The sequence below is a fragment of the Amphiura filiformis genome, chromosome 5 (genome assembly GCF_039555335.1).
Source record: "Amphiura filiformis chromosome 5, Afil_fr2py, whole genome shotgun sequence".
Taxonomy (NCBI): domain Eukaryota; kingdom Metazoa; phylum Echinodermata; class Ophiuroidea; order Amphilepidida; family Amphiuridae; genus Amphiura; species Amphiura filiformis.
The window spans coordinates 75,563,682-75,583,110 of record NC_092632.1 but is presented as its reverse complement, the minus strand read 5'-3'; the positions used below and the strand labels follow the sequence as shown (position 1 = coordinate 75,583,110).

Genomic DNA, 19,429 nt, shown 5'->3' with positions numbered 1-19,429 from the left:
AAAATAAAACCTTACATGCAGTGTTCGAAATATGCCTCAAAAAGTAACAGGCCAGCCGGGCTTGACCTTAAAAAGTTACCAGCCAGCCGGGCCGGCAACTAGATGCCAGTCAGAAAAGTTACCGGCCAGGCCAAAAAGTTACAGGCCAATGGCCGGCTGAACGGCCCCATTTCAAACGCTGCTTACATGTATGTTACAACATGCAATTGATGGAAACAAAAAAAAAACACGTAACTCATGTAAAGGTTTAAACAAGTTTCAACACTTGCTTTTTTTTTTGCGGGTGGTAGCTGAATGTTGACTGGTTGATCCTCTCCCCAATCTGGACGTTGGTGTTGTCCAAACAGCCAACATTCAGCTGCCACTGGCTGACAACAGATGGGTTTCTCAAAAATATACGGAACAAAAAAAACCGATGGTTGAATATGTCTATAACCAGCACATATAAGAGCATTCATTCCATCTAACTTCTGTTGAATAAAATCTGTAAGAACTTGCAGTGTTCAAAGAAGTATATCTTGTATTATTTGATCAGCTTCTTGTAATGAAGCATGCCATCAAGCAACAAAATGTCATCTGCATATTACTTGACATATATTATATCTAGGCCTACATGTTAATAAAAGCACTCTACGCAGATGGACTACATCTTGCATTGCTACACGCTGTGTGTTCCGAAAGTTACCATTTTGAACTTGACTTGAAATTGTGTCACCAAATTAATTGTAAAGCGTAATTTTGCTATCAAGTCACCAATTAATTCCGAGGCTTAATTTTGCTATTTTGTGCCAAAGTTATTTCTAAAATTGTAACAATTTGGGCACACTTTGTACCTTTTATATGAAATATATTGTGCTGCTGTTATGAAAACAACAAATTAAAAAAACATTAAACCCAAAATAGTGGTATACTCCTATTACGGTATGTGTAATTATTATACTTTGTAGAATTTACGAGGGGGTATCAAAAAGTTTTAGAAATCGCCCAGAAGTGAAAGAGTGGAGCGCGAGTTATCTTCGGTGGTGATTGTGATATGTCACTGTCGCTTTTTGGAAAAGGAAAATTTCATTGATATAGCTCTTTCACTTCTGGGTAGTGGTAAGGTGGTACTACACCCCTTGATAAATTTGTGACTATTTTTGCATTATTCTCAAAAACTAATGAAACACTGGTAACAAAAGTTATATATATTATAGGTGCAGGGAATCCAGTTACTACCCTGGAATTTCAGTGACTCGAGAGTAGTTATTGATTTATTGATCAAATATTGGTTTTCCCTCATTTTTGACTGTAAAGCGCTCCACAGACTCCGAGTATTGTACGTACAATATTTTATGTAACATATATACGTTATTTAATCTATTGCCATTCTATTTCCAGTAATGTTTAAGTTCTAACGAATGTTTGATGAAAAAAAATCGATAATATGTTACATACAATATCTAGCAGAAATATCATCGATTTTTCGTCATCAAACATTCGTTAGAACTTATACATTACTGGAAATAGAATGGCAATAGATTAAATAACGTATATATGTTACATACAATAGTGTACGTACAATAAAAAGTCTGAATACTGTTTAACTCCACAACTGTTGTCTGAACTGAAATAAAATTTTCTGTGCAGTAGTTGTAGTCCTTGCCCCTATAATATACATATCTTACTTGTCACCAATGCGCTATAATTTTTGAGAAAAATGCAAAAATAGGCACAAAATTGGCCAGGGGTGTAGTACCACCTTAAAGCAGATATTGCTTGTGATGATTGTGATACCATCATGAAACCTGCCTACACTCTATTTCACTGTTTGTTTGGCAGTGACTGTGGCTTGGCTTTACATTGTTGCGCTGCATGCTGGCATACCACCTCTTATTGTACATATGTATACGTGGTGTTGGATTAGATCAGCATGCGCAATTCCGGGGGGTACTCAGTACAAATGACCATACGGGACGTGCATAAAACATGGGTAGCATTTTCAGCCTTCTGGTATATCAATGACCCCTTTTTCAAAGCCTATTTTGGTATATGAATGGGTCCTTTTTTCAAAATTTTCTCAATTTTTTTCGGAAAACAGCCCAATTTTTCCTTAATTTAGCCAAAATGTTCAAAATTTTCCCAAAATTTTGGGAAAATTTGTAAAAACTAAGACAATTTTGGGTAAATTCGGCCGGTACTTTTGGTATATCAAAATCTCAGCGGCACGTCCCTACCAAAACCAAACTTGAGTACCCCCGGGGCACAATTTAATACTGCGACTAGCAAAATACTCATGTAAGTGGTGAAACAGTATATAGCAATGTGAAGAAATATACTACAGGCACACAAAAATGCTTTAAAGGGCTGTGAAAGTACTCACTTGATTCCAACTTTCAAGATGCAGCATCTAAGTCTGACGGCAATATCTGTTCATTATGTTCTGTGAAAATCAGAACCTGTAGGCACAGGTTGTAATGCAGACCATCACAAATGGGGAGAAACTTTAGAATCTGGTTTGCCACTCCTGTCATACACCCTCTGATTATTTTGAGAATGGTGTATGCCCACATAAAGCACAGGGTGGGTGGTGTACATATTGTAAAACATAGCTAAAAATAAATGGAATTCATTTTTTCTTCAAATTTCTGTAAAAAATATTTGGAATATGTACTATTATTGTAGAATGTTTTTGGAGGTGTTGAGAAACAACTCTACCACATCATAAACTCCTCAAATTTATTTGTACTGCTCCAAACAATTATTGTAAAGGGCAAGCCATCTTATTCATGATTTTCATAGAACGAGCACCGAAGTGGTTACGTAATTCTATTGGTTACCGCATCACGCTATTTTGGTATGCCTTCGAGTGCCATATACTTTGTGTGGCGACTGGCGATAGTTTAATCGTGGTTCATTACGCAAGTGCGTGATGCCGTTGACATTACGAAACTTCGATACTGAATACCTTCTTGTGTTTTTACATTGTGTTTATGGTGTACAAGAGTCGACATAAGGAAGTAAGTAATGGCGTATATGCTTTCATAATAGGCATGCTAAGAATATAATTTAAATATGTATGGATATTTATTTTTTAAATTTCTCATTGCTGCATGTATTAATATAGCCATTGAATTACTGGCAAATTTTGCTTGACAAAGTTGAGTGTGTACATAAACTGTGTTCATTTTGTACATATTTACATAAAACTCCAATAATTATTGCAAAGTTTATTGCACTATTTAATCAATAAAATGGTGTTAATGCTAAGCATACAGGCTTGGTAAGGTGTGTCATTACTTTCCAAAGTTGCCTCAGTGATTCTTGAATATTAAGGTTAGTTTTCCATGCTCATACAGGTAAAAATATCCATAAACAACTCAAATTGGCAATGAAGACCCTCAGAAAACCATTTTCCTACAATTTGAGGGGTCAGTGACACAAAGATGTAACTCCGTTTTGGCCATTCTGAGAAAAATGAGTTTAACAGATAATGGTCCACATTGACTTGTAAAGTTAAGTCTGTTTCACTGGCCACTGATTTCAATGGGATGCTAAATGGAGTTACTTCTATGTGTTTATTGGAAAGTGCTCATGAAAATATTAATATCAAAATCTCATTTTGGCAAAAAAATGGAGTTTTGTCTTTTTGTCATTGACCCCTCGAATTAAGCAAATTCATTGGACTTTCCATAACATTGATATCCATAAGGGCCTCTAAATACACAATAGTACAGTAACTCTGAGTCACTTATATACAATGTGTTAAATGAGCACAGGAGCAGAGCCATACTAAATGACAGGGGCTCTCGTTTACAACACTGAATAAATTTTACACAATGAAAACATCTTGGAAAATATTCAAGGTTTATTCAGAACAGCAACTCGCACTCTTACAATGGAAGACATACATATTATTGCACAGGTAAAAACTTTGGATAAAGCACATTTACACAACTGAAGTTATTGTGACAGAGTTCTAGTAGAGGCCATTTGGCATGTTGGGAATCTACTTCCAAGACATTTTGTGGAAGATGGTGAAAAGTTTCAATTGAGGCCAACTGCAAAAGGTGTAAAAACAATGAAATGAGATTGAACAGCTAAATGTTTATCTCAATTTGGTCAAAAACAAAATTATAATTACTACACTTAGTCTAGTTTCCAGAGAAGCACGGCAGTCTTTTTTGCTCCGATTGAAGTGAGTGCCCTGTTAATAAGCATCATACGCAGAGCTTTGTGTTCCTTTTAAGAGTGCCGATCAACGCTTTGACGCGTAATCAGCCAATCAGATTATCAGTGTTGTTATGATTCTCAGATGATTGAATCGGCCAACCAGAAACCACTTCCGTGTTTACACGCTCTCAAAATGTAAACAACTTTTCTGCCAGCTAGTATTAAAACCATATTCATTCCATTAAGTGCCCATACCCCAATAAGCGCACACTCTGAAACTATTCAACTTCAGAATGTGATGCAATTAATCACCCACCATAACAAGTTCTGTTAGGTTACCTATACACAATGCATTGTGTATTGTTTTTTTTTGCTGAAAAATTTCCAAAGCATGCTTAAGTGGTAAATAAAACAAGCATCTAAATGTTAGTTTCTATTGGATATTCCATAAAATGTGCAAATCAATATATTATATTTTTCTCTATATACATGTATCAGGTCCAAATGCACCCAAAAGATGATCTACACACATGATTGTGCAACTACCATTTTGTTTTCAATTTCAACACCAATATAATAAGAGCACACTGGATGACTAGTAAAAAATAACCACCCTTGTAAAATGACTCGCTATAGAGCTCAATGGAACTAATATAAAACCATAAGTTTTCTGTGTTCTACTCCGTTTTGTCAATATGTCACTTTCCGTGTTTTGTCTGTTTTACCATATTTTGTCCGTTTTACAATAAGTTTAATAAAAATGTATTACAAACTATACGCACTTTAATTTTTTTTCTTTGTACTTGATTCACTTTTTCAATTATTTCAATTTTATTTATGAAATCCTGTTTTCCGTTTTCTACCTCCGATTGAAATTCTTCTGTTTTCCGTATCATGGAAAACTTATGGCTTTAAACTAATATGTTACTACAACTCACTTATACAGGTATTGTACAATAACAGAGTTAGAAATAATCTCTATTCTATATTGAAGTAGATGGTGTGGTTTACATGAATTGCAAGATAAGATAGTTGTTAGGAGTGATCACTTTCGATAAAGCTCCAACATGTTCATTTACAGGCATTTCAAACAAATTACAAGTTAGGGTCGATCCTTCATGTAATTATTTTGTGTAAGCTAATACCCTAACCCTAATTTTGTGTATAATTACATCCCGGGGGAGTCACTCCCATTGTGGCCTGTACACCATCCGCGATAATGAAAACGCGTAAAAAGGGTAGTTTTTCGTGTTTAGGGTGTCAAAAACATGAAAAATTGGAAAAAAGGGTATCAAAATTGCAATTGCTAATACGCGGAAATGAAATTTAGGGTATGAAATTTGATCCAAGGAATAAAATCCCTGTTTAGGGTATCGTTTTAGCCAAGGGTTAAATCCTTGTTTCGGGTGCTTTTCAAAAGTTGATTATCGCGGATGGTGTACAAGCCACAATGGAAGTGACCCCCGAATTACATGAAGGAGTAACCCAAGTTAAGACGCATGTAAAAGTATGTGACCTAATAATAAATATTAATGCAGAAATTAATACCCAAATAAGTTACAGGTAGTTTTAGTCAAATTACATCCACTAAGTTAGTTCAAACGTACAGACATGTCAACCCGACTTTCATTTGATGTGTTGTGCAATTTCACGAAGTGGTGGGTGCTTGCGTATTTTTACACAAAATGTGTCAAGTTGTTTACATTTTAATTAATTTACATAGTTGACCCATCATATTAAAAGAAAAAATATTACAAAAAATGCAACTTTTATTCTTATTATTTTCATTATATTTTGCAAGGTTATTATTTTGCCTGTATCTCAATATCGGATATGCCGACCTCATCAAGGTACTTTTTGATATGACGGATCGCATACATTATTTTATGCCATACAGGTAGATAATTAAGATAACTTGCTCATAATTGCTGCTGAGAACTTTGAAAGAGATGTCACCTCTATCATTTTTTGAAGAGGTTTATACTTTAGTTTGAGGAGACAGGTGCACTGTTCAGTGCTTGGTTAATCCAAGCTGTACAAAGGAGTCTATAAATAATCAGTGATTCCCTGCGCATATGTGACCTGCTACCACGAAATCAGCGTAAAGTCGTTGTGACTTTATACTTATTTTGTTGAGTTGGCAGTTATGAGATATTTGGTCTAAGTTGATGTTCTTTGTTTGCCGCCACCTGTACAAGCCAGTAGTATTATCCTTCGTGAATGGCCCATTGTGCCCCTATTCACAAAGGACATACAGACATAGTGGCTTTAACAGGTGAGTGAACACCAACACAGTAGCCAGGGCGTTTTGAGTGACTAACACGATTTCGTGGTAGCAGGTCACATATAGCACTTAGGTTGATTGTGTCATCGCATCACATAGGGTTTCGTGGTTATCATTGTGGTATTTATAGGTGTTAGGGTTAAACAATGATATGCAGAGAAAATCTGCATCACTGGAACCACAATACCTGCAATATTTCTGTCCTTGATAATGATATTTGTATTTATAACATTCTGTATGTTTGTTTGTTTTATTTCTTCTTTAACCTGGGACACTCAATCAGTTGAAAACACAACTAATCATCTGTTCTTCCTTGAGGCCCAGGGAAACTTAATATGTGACACGATCTGGTCCATGGGGGCCAAAGGAGGCATTTTTGAAAATAAGCTATCATTTACTGAAAACACCAAAGGTCTAGCATACTTGGTTCTAAAGTTATGAAGTTTTTTGATGTCTATTTTCTTATGTATTTTATTGTTTTTTACGGCATATTTTTACCTTTATCTCAGTTTCAAATTTGCCGCCTTTGGCCCCCATGGACCAGATCGTGTCACATATTGATTTTAAGTGCAGTGCTTTTAACTCCATCCAGGCAACTGATAAACAGGTCAGTACCAATACTACACACATGGTTTAAGTATAGGGCAAATATGTATAAAAATACCTCTTCAATAATAAAAAAAAAAGTTTGTTCAAAAGTCAAGAAATTTACACTCTTGAAATTCAAGTTACATACATATTTGGCACACAAGGTATATAGAAAAGTTGTTTTGGTTCATAAAAACATCACTACAAATTAAAATGTGCATTATTGGTTTTAAAGCTATGTAAGGAAGATGTTGGCGTTCATCTACATATCGCCCCGGGCATATCGCTATCTGTTGTCCTGTGTATTGTGTTTGTGTTGAGGTGTTCTTGGTACAAATTCCAATCTATGCTTGGGTCTCACACCACCATCCCATTTGGGAATATAACCATCTGTCAGAAAGAAACAAAAACATCAATGTAATGATTTTATTTGAACTTGGTGAAATACGAGTTGAATAGGTGCTTTCTGTAAGATGCATTCTTTGTACAGCATATTGTAAGATACTGATTTTCTCTGTTGCATTCAAGATGACCAATAACCCATCTCAAGTTGTTATACTTTGAAATGTAGTTTATCGTTTGCATTTCATTCGGGTATGTCTTTTGTGAGGTTTTGTGTGCTGTATCTCTTGTTGTTTAATTGTGTAACTTATGCCATTTTAAGGGGGTTAGGTTTCACTGACCTTTAGATGTCAATGCCTGGCAGTATGCACACGCATCATCACAATTTCCATTGTGTTTTGCCTGGCAGTATGCGCGGGCATCATATTTTGTTCATGGCTTGTGTTTTTAAAACACCCGCCACATCACAATAAGGCTATTGAACAGTGTAATGGCGGGTGTGTTGCATGGGGTTCACTCAAGCATATCGGTATACCAGTCCCTTGCCTTTGTTGATAAACATTGAGGTCAACTCATCTATAGTTTGTTTGGCTTATAATTGGCCAAAAAAAATCGTAACATCATGTATAACTGATTAAAGAATAGCGTGCAGTCCGGCGCGGCACTAATTTCGCACTATACAGCAGACAAACATAGTGCCTATATCCAAAATGCAGACACATAGTTTGGGACATGCACCATATCTATTGGGTCCACATTTTTTTGGACATTCTGCGTAACTAAACATATTTGAAATCTTACAAAAACTTCTTAAACTTTGTGAAATCACAATTGACTGTACCTGAATCTTGTGCACGCTGTCCCTCTGTTGCCATCTCCCATGATTTAGGGTACATTCTCTGATTAATTCTATCCCCAATACTCCTCCTCAGCTGGGCTTTATCATAACTAGTTAATGACAGATTATTATCTTCAGCAGAAGGGCCTGAAGTCTGGGACTTCTTGAGTACGGGGCATTGGTCGACTGTTCTTTGGCTGAATGGTGACTTGCTGAGACGAGGACTGAGTGGAGAGCGTGGTGGAATTTTACCAGAATTTCTTGACATGCTGACATGAGCCATCAAAGCCCTTTTTGCTCCTGTGATGCAGAATGAAGAAAACACATGATAGGTTTGTATTGGTAAGGTGATAATCATCAACGACATTGTAAATGCAAGAAAATAACTAGAAATCATAGGAAGATATACCATTTTTCACTCTGATGTGGCAGTGAGGTCAGTGTGCATTTAATTGTGCGCAGCCTCAAATTGCTAGCGTTTGCTCAAAGCGCTGGTGTACACAGGCATGTGCTTAAAGATGCCGCATACATGAGCGAGCAAAACAGCTGCTTCAATGCGTTGATGTCACTGCCACATCAGAGTGATAAATGGTATAGAGCACTCTTGCAGATCATTTTATGTTCAAACTCATAACCCCACTATATCACATGACTGTAATGTCTATATCCAAGTCTTGGAGACAAAGTCAGGGTTTGTTGAATTTTAGATATCAATCATACCTTTTGAATAAATGGAAAGCACCACAATTATTGTGGCTTATTGCGAAGTGTCCAAGTAATTATCAATTTATGATACAATCCCTTTGTTTTAATACTCCCCTCCTTTTGAGTGGTACCGTTTAATGTAATACTCTGAATCAATTATTGGATCACCATCATATAGGCAAAGTATTAAAGTAACTTTGCCTTAGATATGCCACTGTCTAATCTTCTTGCCAAATGCAATAACAGTGTATAATCTGTATAAAACTGTGTTGACTCTCATTCATCTGGGTATGTTGAAATTAAGATTTGATTTTAATCTGGTCAACCAGACATACCTATTTTTGACGGACGAACTGACGTTGCGACTGAAACCTTCAGTCTTCAGCTGGGTTGTGATGCAAATGACCAAGGAACAAGCCTGTCAGGACTCCTACATAGGAGAAACCGCCCAACCTCTTCACAACCGCATGCTACAACACCGCAGATCCAGCTCAGGTGGTAACAACTCAGCGGTTTTTCTACATCTAAAAGCCAGCGGACACCATTTTGACACCAAGGATGTCCGTATTCTAGACCGTGAGCAGTGTTGGTTTGAGCGGGGTGTGAAAGAGGCTATCTGGGTGAGAGCGAAGCAACCATCTCTCAACCGTGGAGAAGGCGTCCGGGCCAAGCTGTCACATGGCTGGGACCGAATCATAAAGGACATTCCTCGTCGATTGTCATCAATACCGGAAGTGTCCGGTACTCAAGGTCATTTGCATCACAACCCAGCTGAAGACTGAAGGTTTCAGTCGCAACGTCGGTTAGTCCATCAAAAATATGTATGTCTGGTTGACCAGATTTAAATCAAATCTTAATTATAATCTGTATAATGTGATTTTACAGTGTCTGGACCTCAACCAAACACAACCAACCTCTGTTACAGGCAAAATATCTAATTCTCCACCATGAGAGGATGTACCTTTTGCATACTGTTGTGTCAGCATACTTTTTGTAGAATAACACAACCTACATGACTGAAGCTTGACATTGCCTAGCAACAACCATATTTAAGTCCGCAATTGGTCAATTCTCAAAAACTATGCTTGCTCCGTTATCATGTGGTCTTTGCATAGGATGCTTGATGCAAACATCTGTGCATACCCAATTTGTTTTTCGGAACTAGAGATAGATGCCGTTGGTGGCGTCTGGCCAGATGAAGGGGGCTATACCTGTGACGTCGCGCAGACGTCACAGGTCTAGTAGAGCCGTTGATTAAATGCACTTTTTTTGCCCAGATCTATGCTGTTTCGTATATTTATCAGCGTTTCCAACCCTTTTGAAACCATCCTAAGGCATTCCATGTGCTACAATGTCAAAATTGTGGCTACATCATAGATATCTCGGGCATCTCTGAGCATTACCAGGTCTGAGCATATGAAAGCAATTCAGGTGTTCCTTCAAAGCTTTAGTCGTGTGCTGCCACCTAGTGGTGGTTCCGGGAACGTGGCGATTTTTGCAAGGATCAGTTTCACTTACTCAGAGATTGGACTGTGTGCTCAAACACAAGACCCAGTCGAACTTCTTGCTTCTTTCTCAGGTATTCAGCTTCTCTTTCTCTCAACCAGGCTCTATGCTGTCTTTTTCTTTCCTTCTCCATGCTAATTTATAACGAAAACAATAAATTTTAATCAATGTGCAGTCTATATAATGTGGCTTGATGCCTGAAGATGTTGTACAATGATGTGATGGTGATGATATTAGAAATACCCCAAATCAATGACTACGATATGATAGTATTGGTGATGCAATTTGTAGTGCAGGTGTATGCCATGGTGGTGGAAAGGCAGAATTTCTGATAATAGTGGCACTGGGATGAAGCTAATGGTAAGACAAATTTCACAAAAATGGTGCTTGTTTAAGAGTCAAGTTAGCTCAATCGATAAAGCGTTCGACTATGGTGCGAGAGGTTGTGGGTTCGAGCCCTGGCAGTGGTAAAGTACGCTCTTGTGGAAAAATTGAGTTAGCTTGAAATTCCCCTGGACAATGAACTTACTGCTAATTGTCTTGTTGTAACCTTTACACAACTCGGGGAGCTGATCCTGGTTGTGATGGTTATTTGTGGAATGTCTAGGGTGTGCGCTCTTGAAGCAGTCCCTGTGTTGTTGTTAAATGGTTTTTGGAATGATGTGGGGCCGTAAGAAATCAGCGACAACCTGTAAAGTGTGCTGAGGCTTGTAGATCAACATCTAAGATTTGTGCCTGTGCATAGTGCACTATAAATCAACCACATTTTTTATTTTAATGGTGAAAGATGGTTGCAATAGAATCACTCAGGATGTCAGCAAGGCAGCAGTGACAATGATAGTTGGAATTAGTCACATTAGTGGGAGTGATGATCAATGTGAACAAGAACACACTGATCATTGTGGTGGCAACGGTATCAACCAGGCTATGGTTCCAATAGTGAGTGACAGCAGTATTAGTAGGGTGATAGTAAGGGTGATGATGGTGATCACATAAGATACTCAAGAGGATGCAGATGATACTGATGGTGATGTTGGTGGTTTTGGTATACAGGCTGCTATGGTAGATTAAGAAAGCTATAGTTCCAGGTAGATTAAGAAAGCTATAGTTCCAGGAGAAAGTGATGTGATGAAATAAAATCATGGCTTTAAAATGTTGTATTCAGAGTTAACTGCAATTAATGGGTGCAGTGAATTGCGCATCAGAATTGTTAATGTTATTATATATCTGCACATTCACTCCAAAACTAACTCGCTATGTGATGCTTGTGATTTTGGCCTTCTCTGGGCCCTGTCCTTCCCTGCTGAGCCTCTGCTGCCTTGCGAAGAAGTACTTCTGCTATGTGTTGTATCAGTGCTGTTCAGCCTTGCCTCAAGTTCCTGATTCTTAGTGCGGTAATCACTCACTGCACTGTCAATTCTGTCTTGAGATTTCTGAAATAAAGCAGAAAGCCATTTGCAAATGATGGTTTCTTGCTACTTATGGAAGGCAATTGCTGCAATGATGGAAAACTGAATTAGTACACACAGGGTGATTGTGGTGTTTATTAGCCCCCATCACCATCACCTTTTGGCTCAATACAAAAACAGACACTTTTGGGCAGGATCGTAAATGGAGAAATAGCCTGGGGTGATTTTTTCACAATTTGGGTTTGTTGCGAATTTGTGATTAGACAATAATAACTGCGCACCATCTATTTTGAGGTCATTGTGTGAAATCGGAGGGTTTTGTTTTGGGCTGAGGTATTTTTTCCGAAGGAAAAATACAGAGGCCCAAAACAAAACCCGACAATTTCACACAATGACCTCAAAATAGATGGTGCAAAGTTATTATTGTCATTCATTACCGTCGTATCTAATATTTTGAACAAATCAAAATGGCATTTTATGTTATTTTATGCCATAAAACGCTGTTAAATATAACCAGTTCTAATCATTGTTGTAACCTACCGTACAAAAAAATCAACCAGGCGAATATAACATTCGCGCCGACAACAAGAGCTACCAATCACAGAAGCGCGACGGCATCGCATAGGCGTGTGCGTTGCCATTATGCTTAGCTTATTATACACGTACGCGCACGCAGAAGTCATTGTAGCGCATCAGGAGTCATTGTGAGTTATTAATGACCTCGCAATTAGTGCGCGGTCAGGCAATCAATTTCTTTTGATTGGATTACAGGCTTCGCGTATATTAATGAGGTTATGAATGTTATTTAAAATGTTAAAAATATTGTCTGATAGTTTCAGACTGGAATATAACTGGCATCTTGTATTTTTGAGACATTTTTCAAGGTAATTCCTACTCTCAACATTGTCAATAATATTTTTAAAGGCCGATATCTCAATTTCCAATTTTATAATACCATCACTTACGAACTCATTATCTTCGCTTAGGAATGTCCGATTTCATTGGGGGATATGGCATTATGGAGCAAAATATCTCTATATTTAAAATATGTAAAAACCTCAAAATTTATAACCTGCTCAAAAGTGTCTGATTTTGACATGACACGTCACATATTATCTGCATACAGTCAGTTAGCTATGTAATATGACACCCTTCTCTATTTATCTCCAAACAATACCAACATGGAATACACTATACTGTGGTTCCCATCAAGCTCGCTAGTGACATCAATGCTTTTTCCCGCAAGTATGCAGATAAACTACCCTTTTACGCACGTGTGTATGCTCTGCGCGATTAAGTTAACACAAGCATTTTGATACTGCACACAGCGAAATACACACCTACGTCACTACGTAACTTGAGGTGAACCACAGTATACCACGCACCTACTACCATAACAGCTCCTGATGTGGCTACATTTAAAAACCTTATCAATGACAGTAAAGATTTACGGTATCATATAATGTTCTGTACGTTAATAGCCACCAGAGGCTATTTGTGCAGTATTAAAGACAAGCATAGTCATGGTAAGTAATGAGCTTTTCTTATTATTTTCTGTCCTGGGCATGGAATGCTATGAGGCCCAAAAAAAGTTTGTTTCCTGTAAGCGCATTTCGCTTTTGACGGCTTATATAGCATTTGATTTTTTTTCACTTACAAAGAAAAAAAAGAAAAAACCCGGAAAAATCTCAAAAAATAATATAAAACACTACTGGAGTAAACATTTACACATTACACAACAAATAAACAATACAAATTTTCTTGAATATGAAGAAATATGATTTTTTTTTTTTTGTCGGAGAAGCCCACTGTAAATTCCCATTCCAATTTGCAGCGAAAAGAGTTTTTTTTTTTTTTTTTCAAGACATGGATTTAAAAAAAAAAAAAAAAAAAAACGCATTTCGCATTTGACTTTTTGGACCTGCTACAGGAAACAAACATTTTTTTTTTGCCTAATACAACTATATATGTCTTGGCTATGATAGCTTCAACTTAATGCTTTTGTTAAATGTTACAATATTTCAAATAGTGAGCATGTAATATGCAATTGACTCGTCTTTCTGGTGTAATTTGCCTGCCCACATCACAGTTCCATTCTACTTACCTTGAATCTAGCTTCTGATTCCTTCCACTTCTTCATCAGAGCTTCATATTCATGTTTTCTCTGGCCTTCCTATTGCAACAAAAACATGCAAAGTTTTGTGAATTATTGTATCGCTCAATTTGAGGTTACCAGTTTTGGACTTGAACTTGGCCTCTTAGAATTAGCCCAGGCCTAGAGTGTAGATGAAAATTCAGACACAACACAACACAAAAAGAAACTCCTCACTTACATATTCCGTCAACAATCTGTACCTGCTCATGTTATGACAATTTGATTAGCACGGTCATGTCCATCATAATAACCTTTCAATCTTTTCTTTGACCATTACACTTTAACGTGTTTAAATGATGGCATATACCACAGGGACTCAAGCGTGTTTCCACATGGATCGACACAGTTCCATAAACAAACAATCACATTTAACTTACCCTGTCAGACATTTTGTTTACTAGTTGCTTGCATCTGTCATCAACTTCCTTCTTTAGTGTTTCTAGTTTCTCTACCATTGTTTTCATCTCAGATTTGGCATCAGCTCTGATTTCCTCCAATTCTGGTGCCTTGGAGCCAATTATTGTATCTAGAAACTCCATATTTCCTGGTGAGTGGATCAAAAGTAACAAAGGGTGTCACTTGCCTGTGATTTATTATTATAAATTATAATAAGTCAAACCACACAACCCCTTTACCTTTGGCATTCTCTTACAAGTTTTTTAGTGTGCCAAAATAGAAAGAAATAGGCGTACTGAACCATTTTGTTGTTGTGTTTTGTTTTCCATCACATTGTAGGACCCCAATGTTATTGGTCCAATTTTAAGGGCAATATGCAGGGGCAATAATAAACTTAATGCTAAGGCGATGAAAAAAGAAACCTTGTTCTACGGGCGGACGGACCATTCAAGTCGGGTCGGTCGGTCAGCCTTTTTTTTTTTCTTTTTTTTTTTTTTAATGACACAAAAAATCACCAAAATCTGTAAAAAAATTGCAATATGAGAATTTTTTTTTTTTTTAATTGTTTCGGAAAATTCCGAAATTTGGGTCGGCATTCATTTGTACAGGAAAAAAATTTTCCACAATTTGTTCAAAATCTGGGTCGGTCGGGCCCGTAGAACAGGGTTTTCTTTTTTCGTCGCCTAATCACATGAACTCAAATCTTATTGCTTTTTCAAGATATTTCATAAAAGTCTTAACTTCAAAGAAAGCATTTTTTGGTATTCAGTCAGTATTTTCTTTCACTGCTTTCTTGTGGACAAGTGAGAACGTTATAGCAATGGCACACACATATATATTATAAGTATAATATTACACACATATCTTTCAGTGAACTATGTTTTGAAAACAACACATGATTATTGTGGGATAGGCTTTTACGACAGGCATTCATAACAATTAGTAAGTTTTTAGCGGGTTTGCCATCGGACAAGTTTAGAACTGTAAAGCTTTCGTCAGGAGTAGCTCTGACTTCTACAGGACAAAGTACCTATGGCTCAGAGCCACCACACCTTTTACATTAGCAGATAGGCGAGGTCTGCTTGTTCTCTGTTGACAAGGGGCAGTCTTCAGTGAACTTACTAAAACATATGATTATCTTACCTTTTAAATATCCATCCCAATCAGCAATTTTCTTCTGAAATTTCTCAGGATCCCATGATGCACTACTGGAAGGTCTGTCTCCCATTTCCTCATGGTCCTTCCTATCCTTGGTTTCCCCCTCATCCTTAGCTTCCTGATTGCTGGTAGCCGGTGTCTCATTTCTCTCTTCTGGATTTGTCCTCTCATGGTTCTGCGGCTCATCTGCAGGTTCTTTTTCTCGATTACTTGCAGGCCTCTGTTCAGGATTGCTCTCTGTCTTACCGCTACTTTTTCTCTCTTGTGCATCATTCCCTTTCTCTACAGCATTGTCTTCAATTATAGGTTCAGCAGCTGATTGTGGACCACTAGCGCTATCATTTGAAGGTCTTTTCTCATCTTCGACAGACGACATGTCAGGAGAATTATTATTGTTCATGTTAGGACTCCTCATCATAATCTCCCTATCTGAATCATCTTTGTTATCCTTCTGATTATCAAAGGAGTCTTCTCTTTTATCAAGATTGTCAGGAGTGGATTGTTCTTTTTTCTCCTGATCCTCTAAGGCATTCCTGTTATCCACACCATCATCAATTATACCATGATCATTGTCTTGTATTTCATCTTTCTCTTTCATCTCATCATCTCCATTTGTCTCAACATCTTTCTTATCACTTTCCTCCTCATCATTCCCATCCTCCTCTTCATCCTTTTCATCTTCACTGGAAGAGCTACTTGACACATCGTCATTGCTGCTACTACTATCATGCGTCCTCCTCTCTGGTTGGATACCATGGTCTTGTACATACTGGAGATACTCAGCGCAGGACTGGCAACCCTTCTCTTTGGCAAGAACACCGGCTGTTGTCTGATTGGACTGAAATACAAGTAATTGATTGGATGATTTACTGAACTTACACTACATGTTTCCAAGTATGATAGGGTATTATATTATTTACCCATCTATGTAAATACATAGTTAGCCTATTTGGAAGCTGTTATTTGTAGTGATGACTGATAGATCTTGTGCAACAACTTAGTATCAAATTAATTAAAAAAGCAACCCAATCCACCTTTAACCAGGCTTCAGTTGTTCCTTGATTCAATTAGTTTTTAAAAAGCGCAATGATTTATAGTGTGCTATGCACAGGCACACCGCCTAGATGTGCACATGTTCCAACTTACACCTAAATGAAATCAGCCAAATTTGTTGTGTTAGTAGGTCAACAGAGCAATTTTGACCCAAAGTTATAATTATGACTTTCAGGCCCCTCCCTAGAACTCCACATTAAACGGCCAAAATTGCCAGCGGGTTTCTTTCACTTTACTTTTTTAATTCAGCTTAAAATGGACAGAAACCCTTTCCGGCAGTTATTACAAATATAATTTCAGCATTTTAGGTTAAGAATAACAAAATTTAAAAATATCATATCAGACCATTATGTGATGTGACAATATATTATCCAATTCCATACTGTATTGGAAAACATGTAAATGATTTGTATTGACAATCTTACCTTGGAAGAATTATATACAGCAGTAATATCAGCTCCCTTATTAACCAACTCTTTACACAGGGGAAGATTATCAGTCTCTGCAGCGATGTGTAAAGCCGTAAGCCCATCATTGTTCCTCACATTTACACCAACTCCTCTCTTCAACAGGAATTGCACAGCATCTATAAAGGGGTCAAGTTTTAAAAAACAAATTTTGGATTTAGAAAGGATTGCATTCAATTAATAATTGAGAGTTTGTAATTTTTTATGGCACTGCTAAGTAAGAGTACACCAGTTAAACAAATTCAAAATTGCTCTCTTGTGACTGTGAGATTAACCCTAACAGTATATACTACAAAAAACTATGTGATATATCCACTGGGCATGCATGCATCCCACATAATGCAATGATGAAATCACCCTAAATGATTATGTGGCTACCGGTTGGTGATCTAGTGCTTGACATGTGTGGGGTCTCAGGTTCGAATCCTGGTGAAAACAAACAACTGCCATACACGTAGAGGTACATGTAAGAAGTGGCATAAGAGATCACAATATCTCAAGTCTGTCAACTGGTACTTAATAAATAATGACATTATATGGAAACCATAATGTCACTAATGTGATCGAAACTCCTTCAATAATCACAAGAAACTTACTTTTGCTAATAATGATGACACCTTACCTTTAAAGGAGCAAGTTTGTCCCCAAAATATGTTAATTTTACTGCAGATTTTCTTTTGCATGTCTGCAACAAATGTCCTGCTTCACATTTCATGCAATCATTTATATTAATTCCTTACCATTGTTGCCTGCCCTGGCTGCTTCGTGTATAGGTCTCTCTCCCGATGATGTTGGCAATTCTAAACGACCTTTACTTTTCTTCAGCATCTTCAGATATCTTACAGATCCCTTGGCTGCTGCACAGTGTACAGGACTAGTATGTAACACAAAGACACAACAGCTTATTATTCAATGTGAAAGCTACAAAATACATGCAATAGTAAAATATTAAGACATACAAGTAAAATATGTTAAACAATCTGTTTAACTTGCACTGTAACCAACCAAAAGGCTAGAAAATAAGATGATTAGTAACATGAACCTAAAGGCTCTTTCCACATACCAGAGGACTCCAGAGGACACAGACCACATCCAGGCTGTTTCATTCAGCAGGATTAGGAGGGCTATTAGGATTTGCTTTGTTTTATTTTTTCCTTTTTAATAGGGCTACTCTTCAGTTAAATGTTCGCTCACGATTGGGTCTCGCCTGGTTGTTGCCAAACGTTATGAATAACATAATAAATCAATTTATTTTGTTCAAATTGGTGTCTGTTACCAATCGGTTCCATCATTTTTGTGCAATGCATATAGCCCTGAGTATTCGTGTACACCAACTTCTCCGAAAAATATTCAAACAAACCCCTTATCCAAGCTCCAAGTCACCAAGGACATACCTGTCACTCTTTTAACAACAGATAAATAGTCTCTGCCAGTGGCATAGCGTGGGTCATCATATGGGGAGGGGCACCGACCATGATTAGGGGCACTGGGTGTGATGGGGAGGGGGGCACAAGCCATTTTTTGGCAATTTTCCTACGGGATTTTCTAAATTTTACAATCGCTTGGGGCCTGCCCCCCCCCCCCCATGCCCTTATGATGCTATGCCACTGGTCTCTGCACAGTCTAGTCCAAGAGTTTCTTACCTTTTGCCATTCAAATCTTGCCATGACGGGGAAGCTCCATGTTTGAGTAATATCTTAACACACCTATGATAGTCCATCATAATAGCATAGAATAGTGGTGTGCATCCATTGTTATCTGTCTGGTCCACTTTACAATTGCATTCATCCAACAAAGTCTTCAAACATCTACTCTTATTACGACTTGTAGCACAGTGGACAGCTGGGATAGAACAAAATGAACAGTGTTGCTAATTTTATGTTAGTTCAAGTCAGGAAAGGATTCACATGATATATTCTAAAACAATTTTATAAAAAATGTGATCAACTGCTATTGGATGTCTAGCACAGAGCATGATGTCAAAACATGTAAGGCAGCTGCTTGGAGAGCATGTAACAGCCTAAGCAAGATCTGGAAGTCTGCTCTACCAAAGAAATTAAAACTGCAGGTTTTCAGTGCAACAGTGGAGTCTGTGTTAACATATGGATGCGAAGTTGGGACCATAACTCCAAAACTATCTTTAAGAGCTGGACGGCTATTACACTCGAATGCTTAGGTCGGTGTACAACATCCATTGGAAGCAGCACATAAACAACAAAGAACTGTATGGAGACCTTCCGAGACTCTCGGAGAAGATCAGAGAAAGGAGGACATGCTTTGCTGGACACTGCTTCAGGAGTAAGTGCGAACCTGTCGCCAATCTGATAACCTGGACACCCAAACATGGAATAAGAAACCCTGGTAGACTACCCCTTA

At 37.6% G+C, this 19,429-nt stretch overlaps 1 protein-coding gene across 2 annotated transcripts in view; it reads right to left on the bottom strand.

The window, feature by feature from the left end:
• Nucleotides 1–5,624: 5,624 nt before the first annotated feature.
• LOC140153721 (uncharacterized) overlaps nucleotides 5,625–19,429 on the bottom strand; it is a 30,100-nt gene continuing 16,295 nt past the window's right edge. For both annotated transcript variants that reach the window (XM_072176547.1, XM_072176548.1), the window contains 10 exons: nucleotides 18,697–18,895; nucleotides 17,794–17,927; nucleotides 17,012–17,172; nucleotides 15,519–16,371; nucleotides 14,357–14,523; nucleotides 13,929–13,997; nucleotides 11,667–11,848; nucleotides 10,428–10,549; nucleotides 8,208–8,504; nucleotides 5,625–7,414 (listed from right to left, as the gene is read on the bottom strand). In XM_072176547.1, the coding sequence (XP_072032648.1) occupies nucleotides 7,311–7,414; nucleotides 8,208–8,504; nucleotides 10,428–10,549; nucleotides 11,667–11,848; nucleotides 13,929–13,997; nucleotides 14,357–14,523; nucleotides 15,519–16,371; nucleotides 17,012–17,172; nucleotides 17,794–17,927; nucleotides 18,697–18,895 (2,288 nt within the window). In that variant the 3' untranslated portion in view covers nucleotides 5,625–7,310. The remainder of the gene's footprint in view (nucleotides 7,415–8,207; nucleotides 8,505–10,427; nucleotides 10,550–11,666; nucleotides 11,849–13,928; nucleotides 13,998–14,356; nucleotides 14,524–15,518; nucleotides 16,372–17,011; nucleotides 17,173–17,793; nucleotides 17,928–18,696; nucleotides 18,896–19,429) is intronic.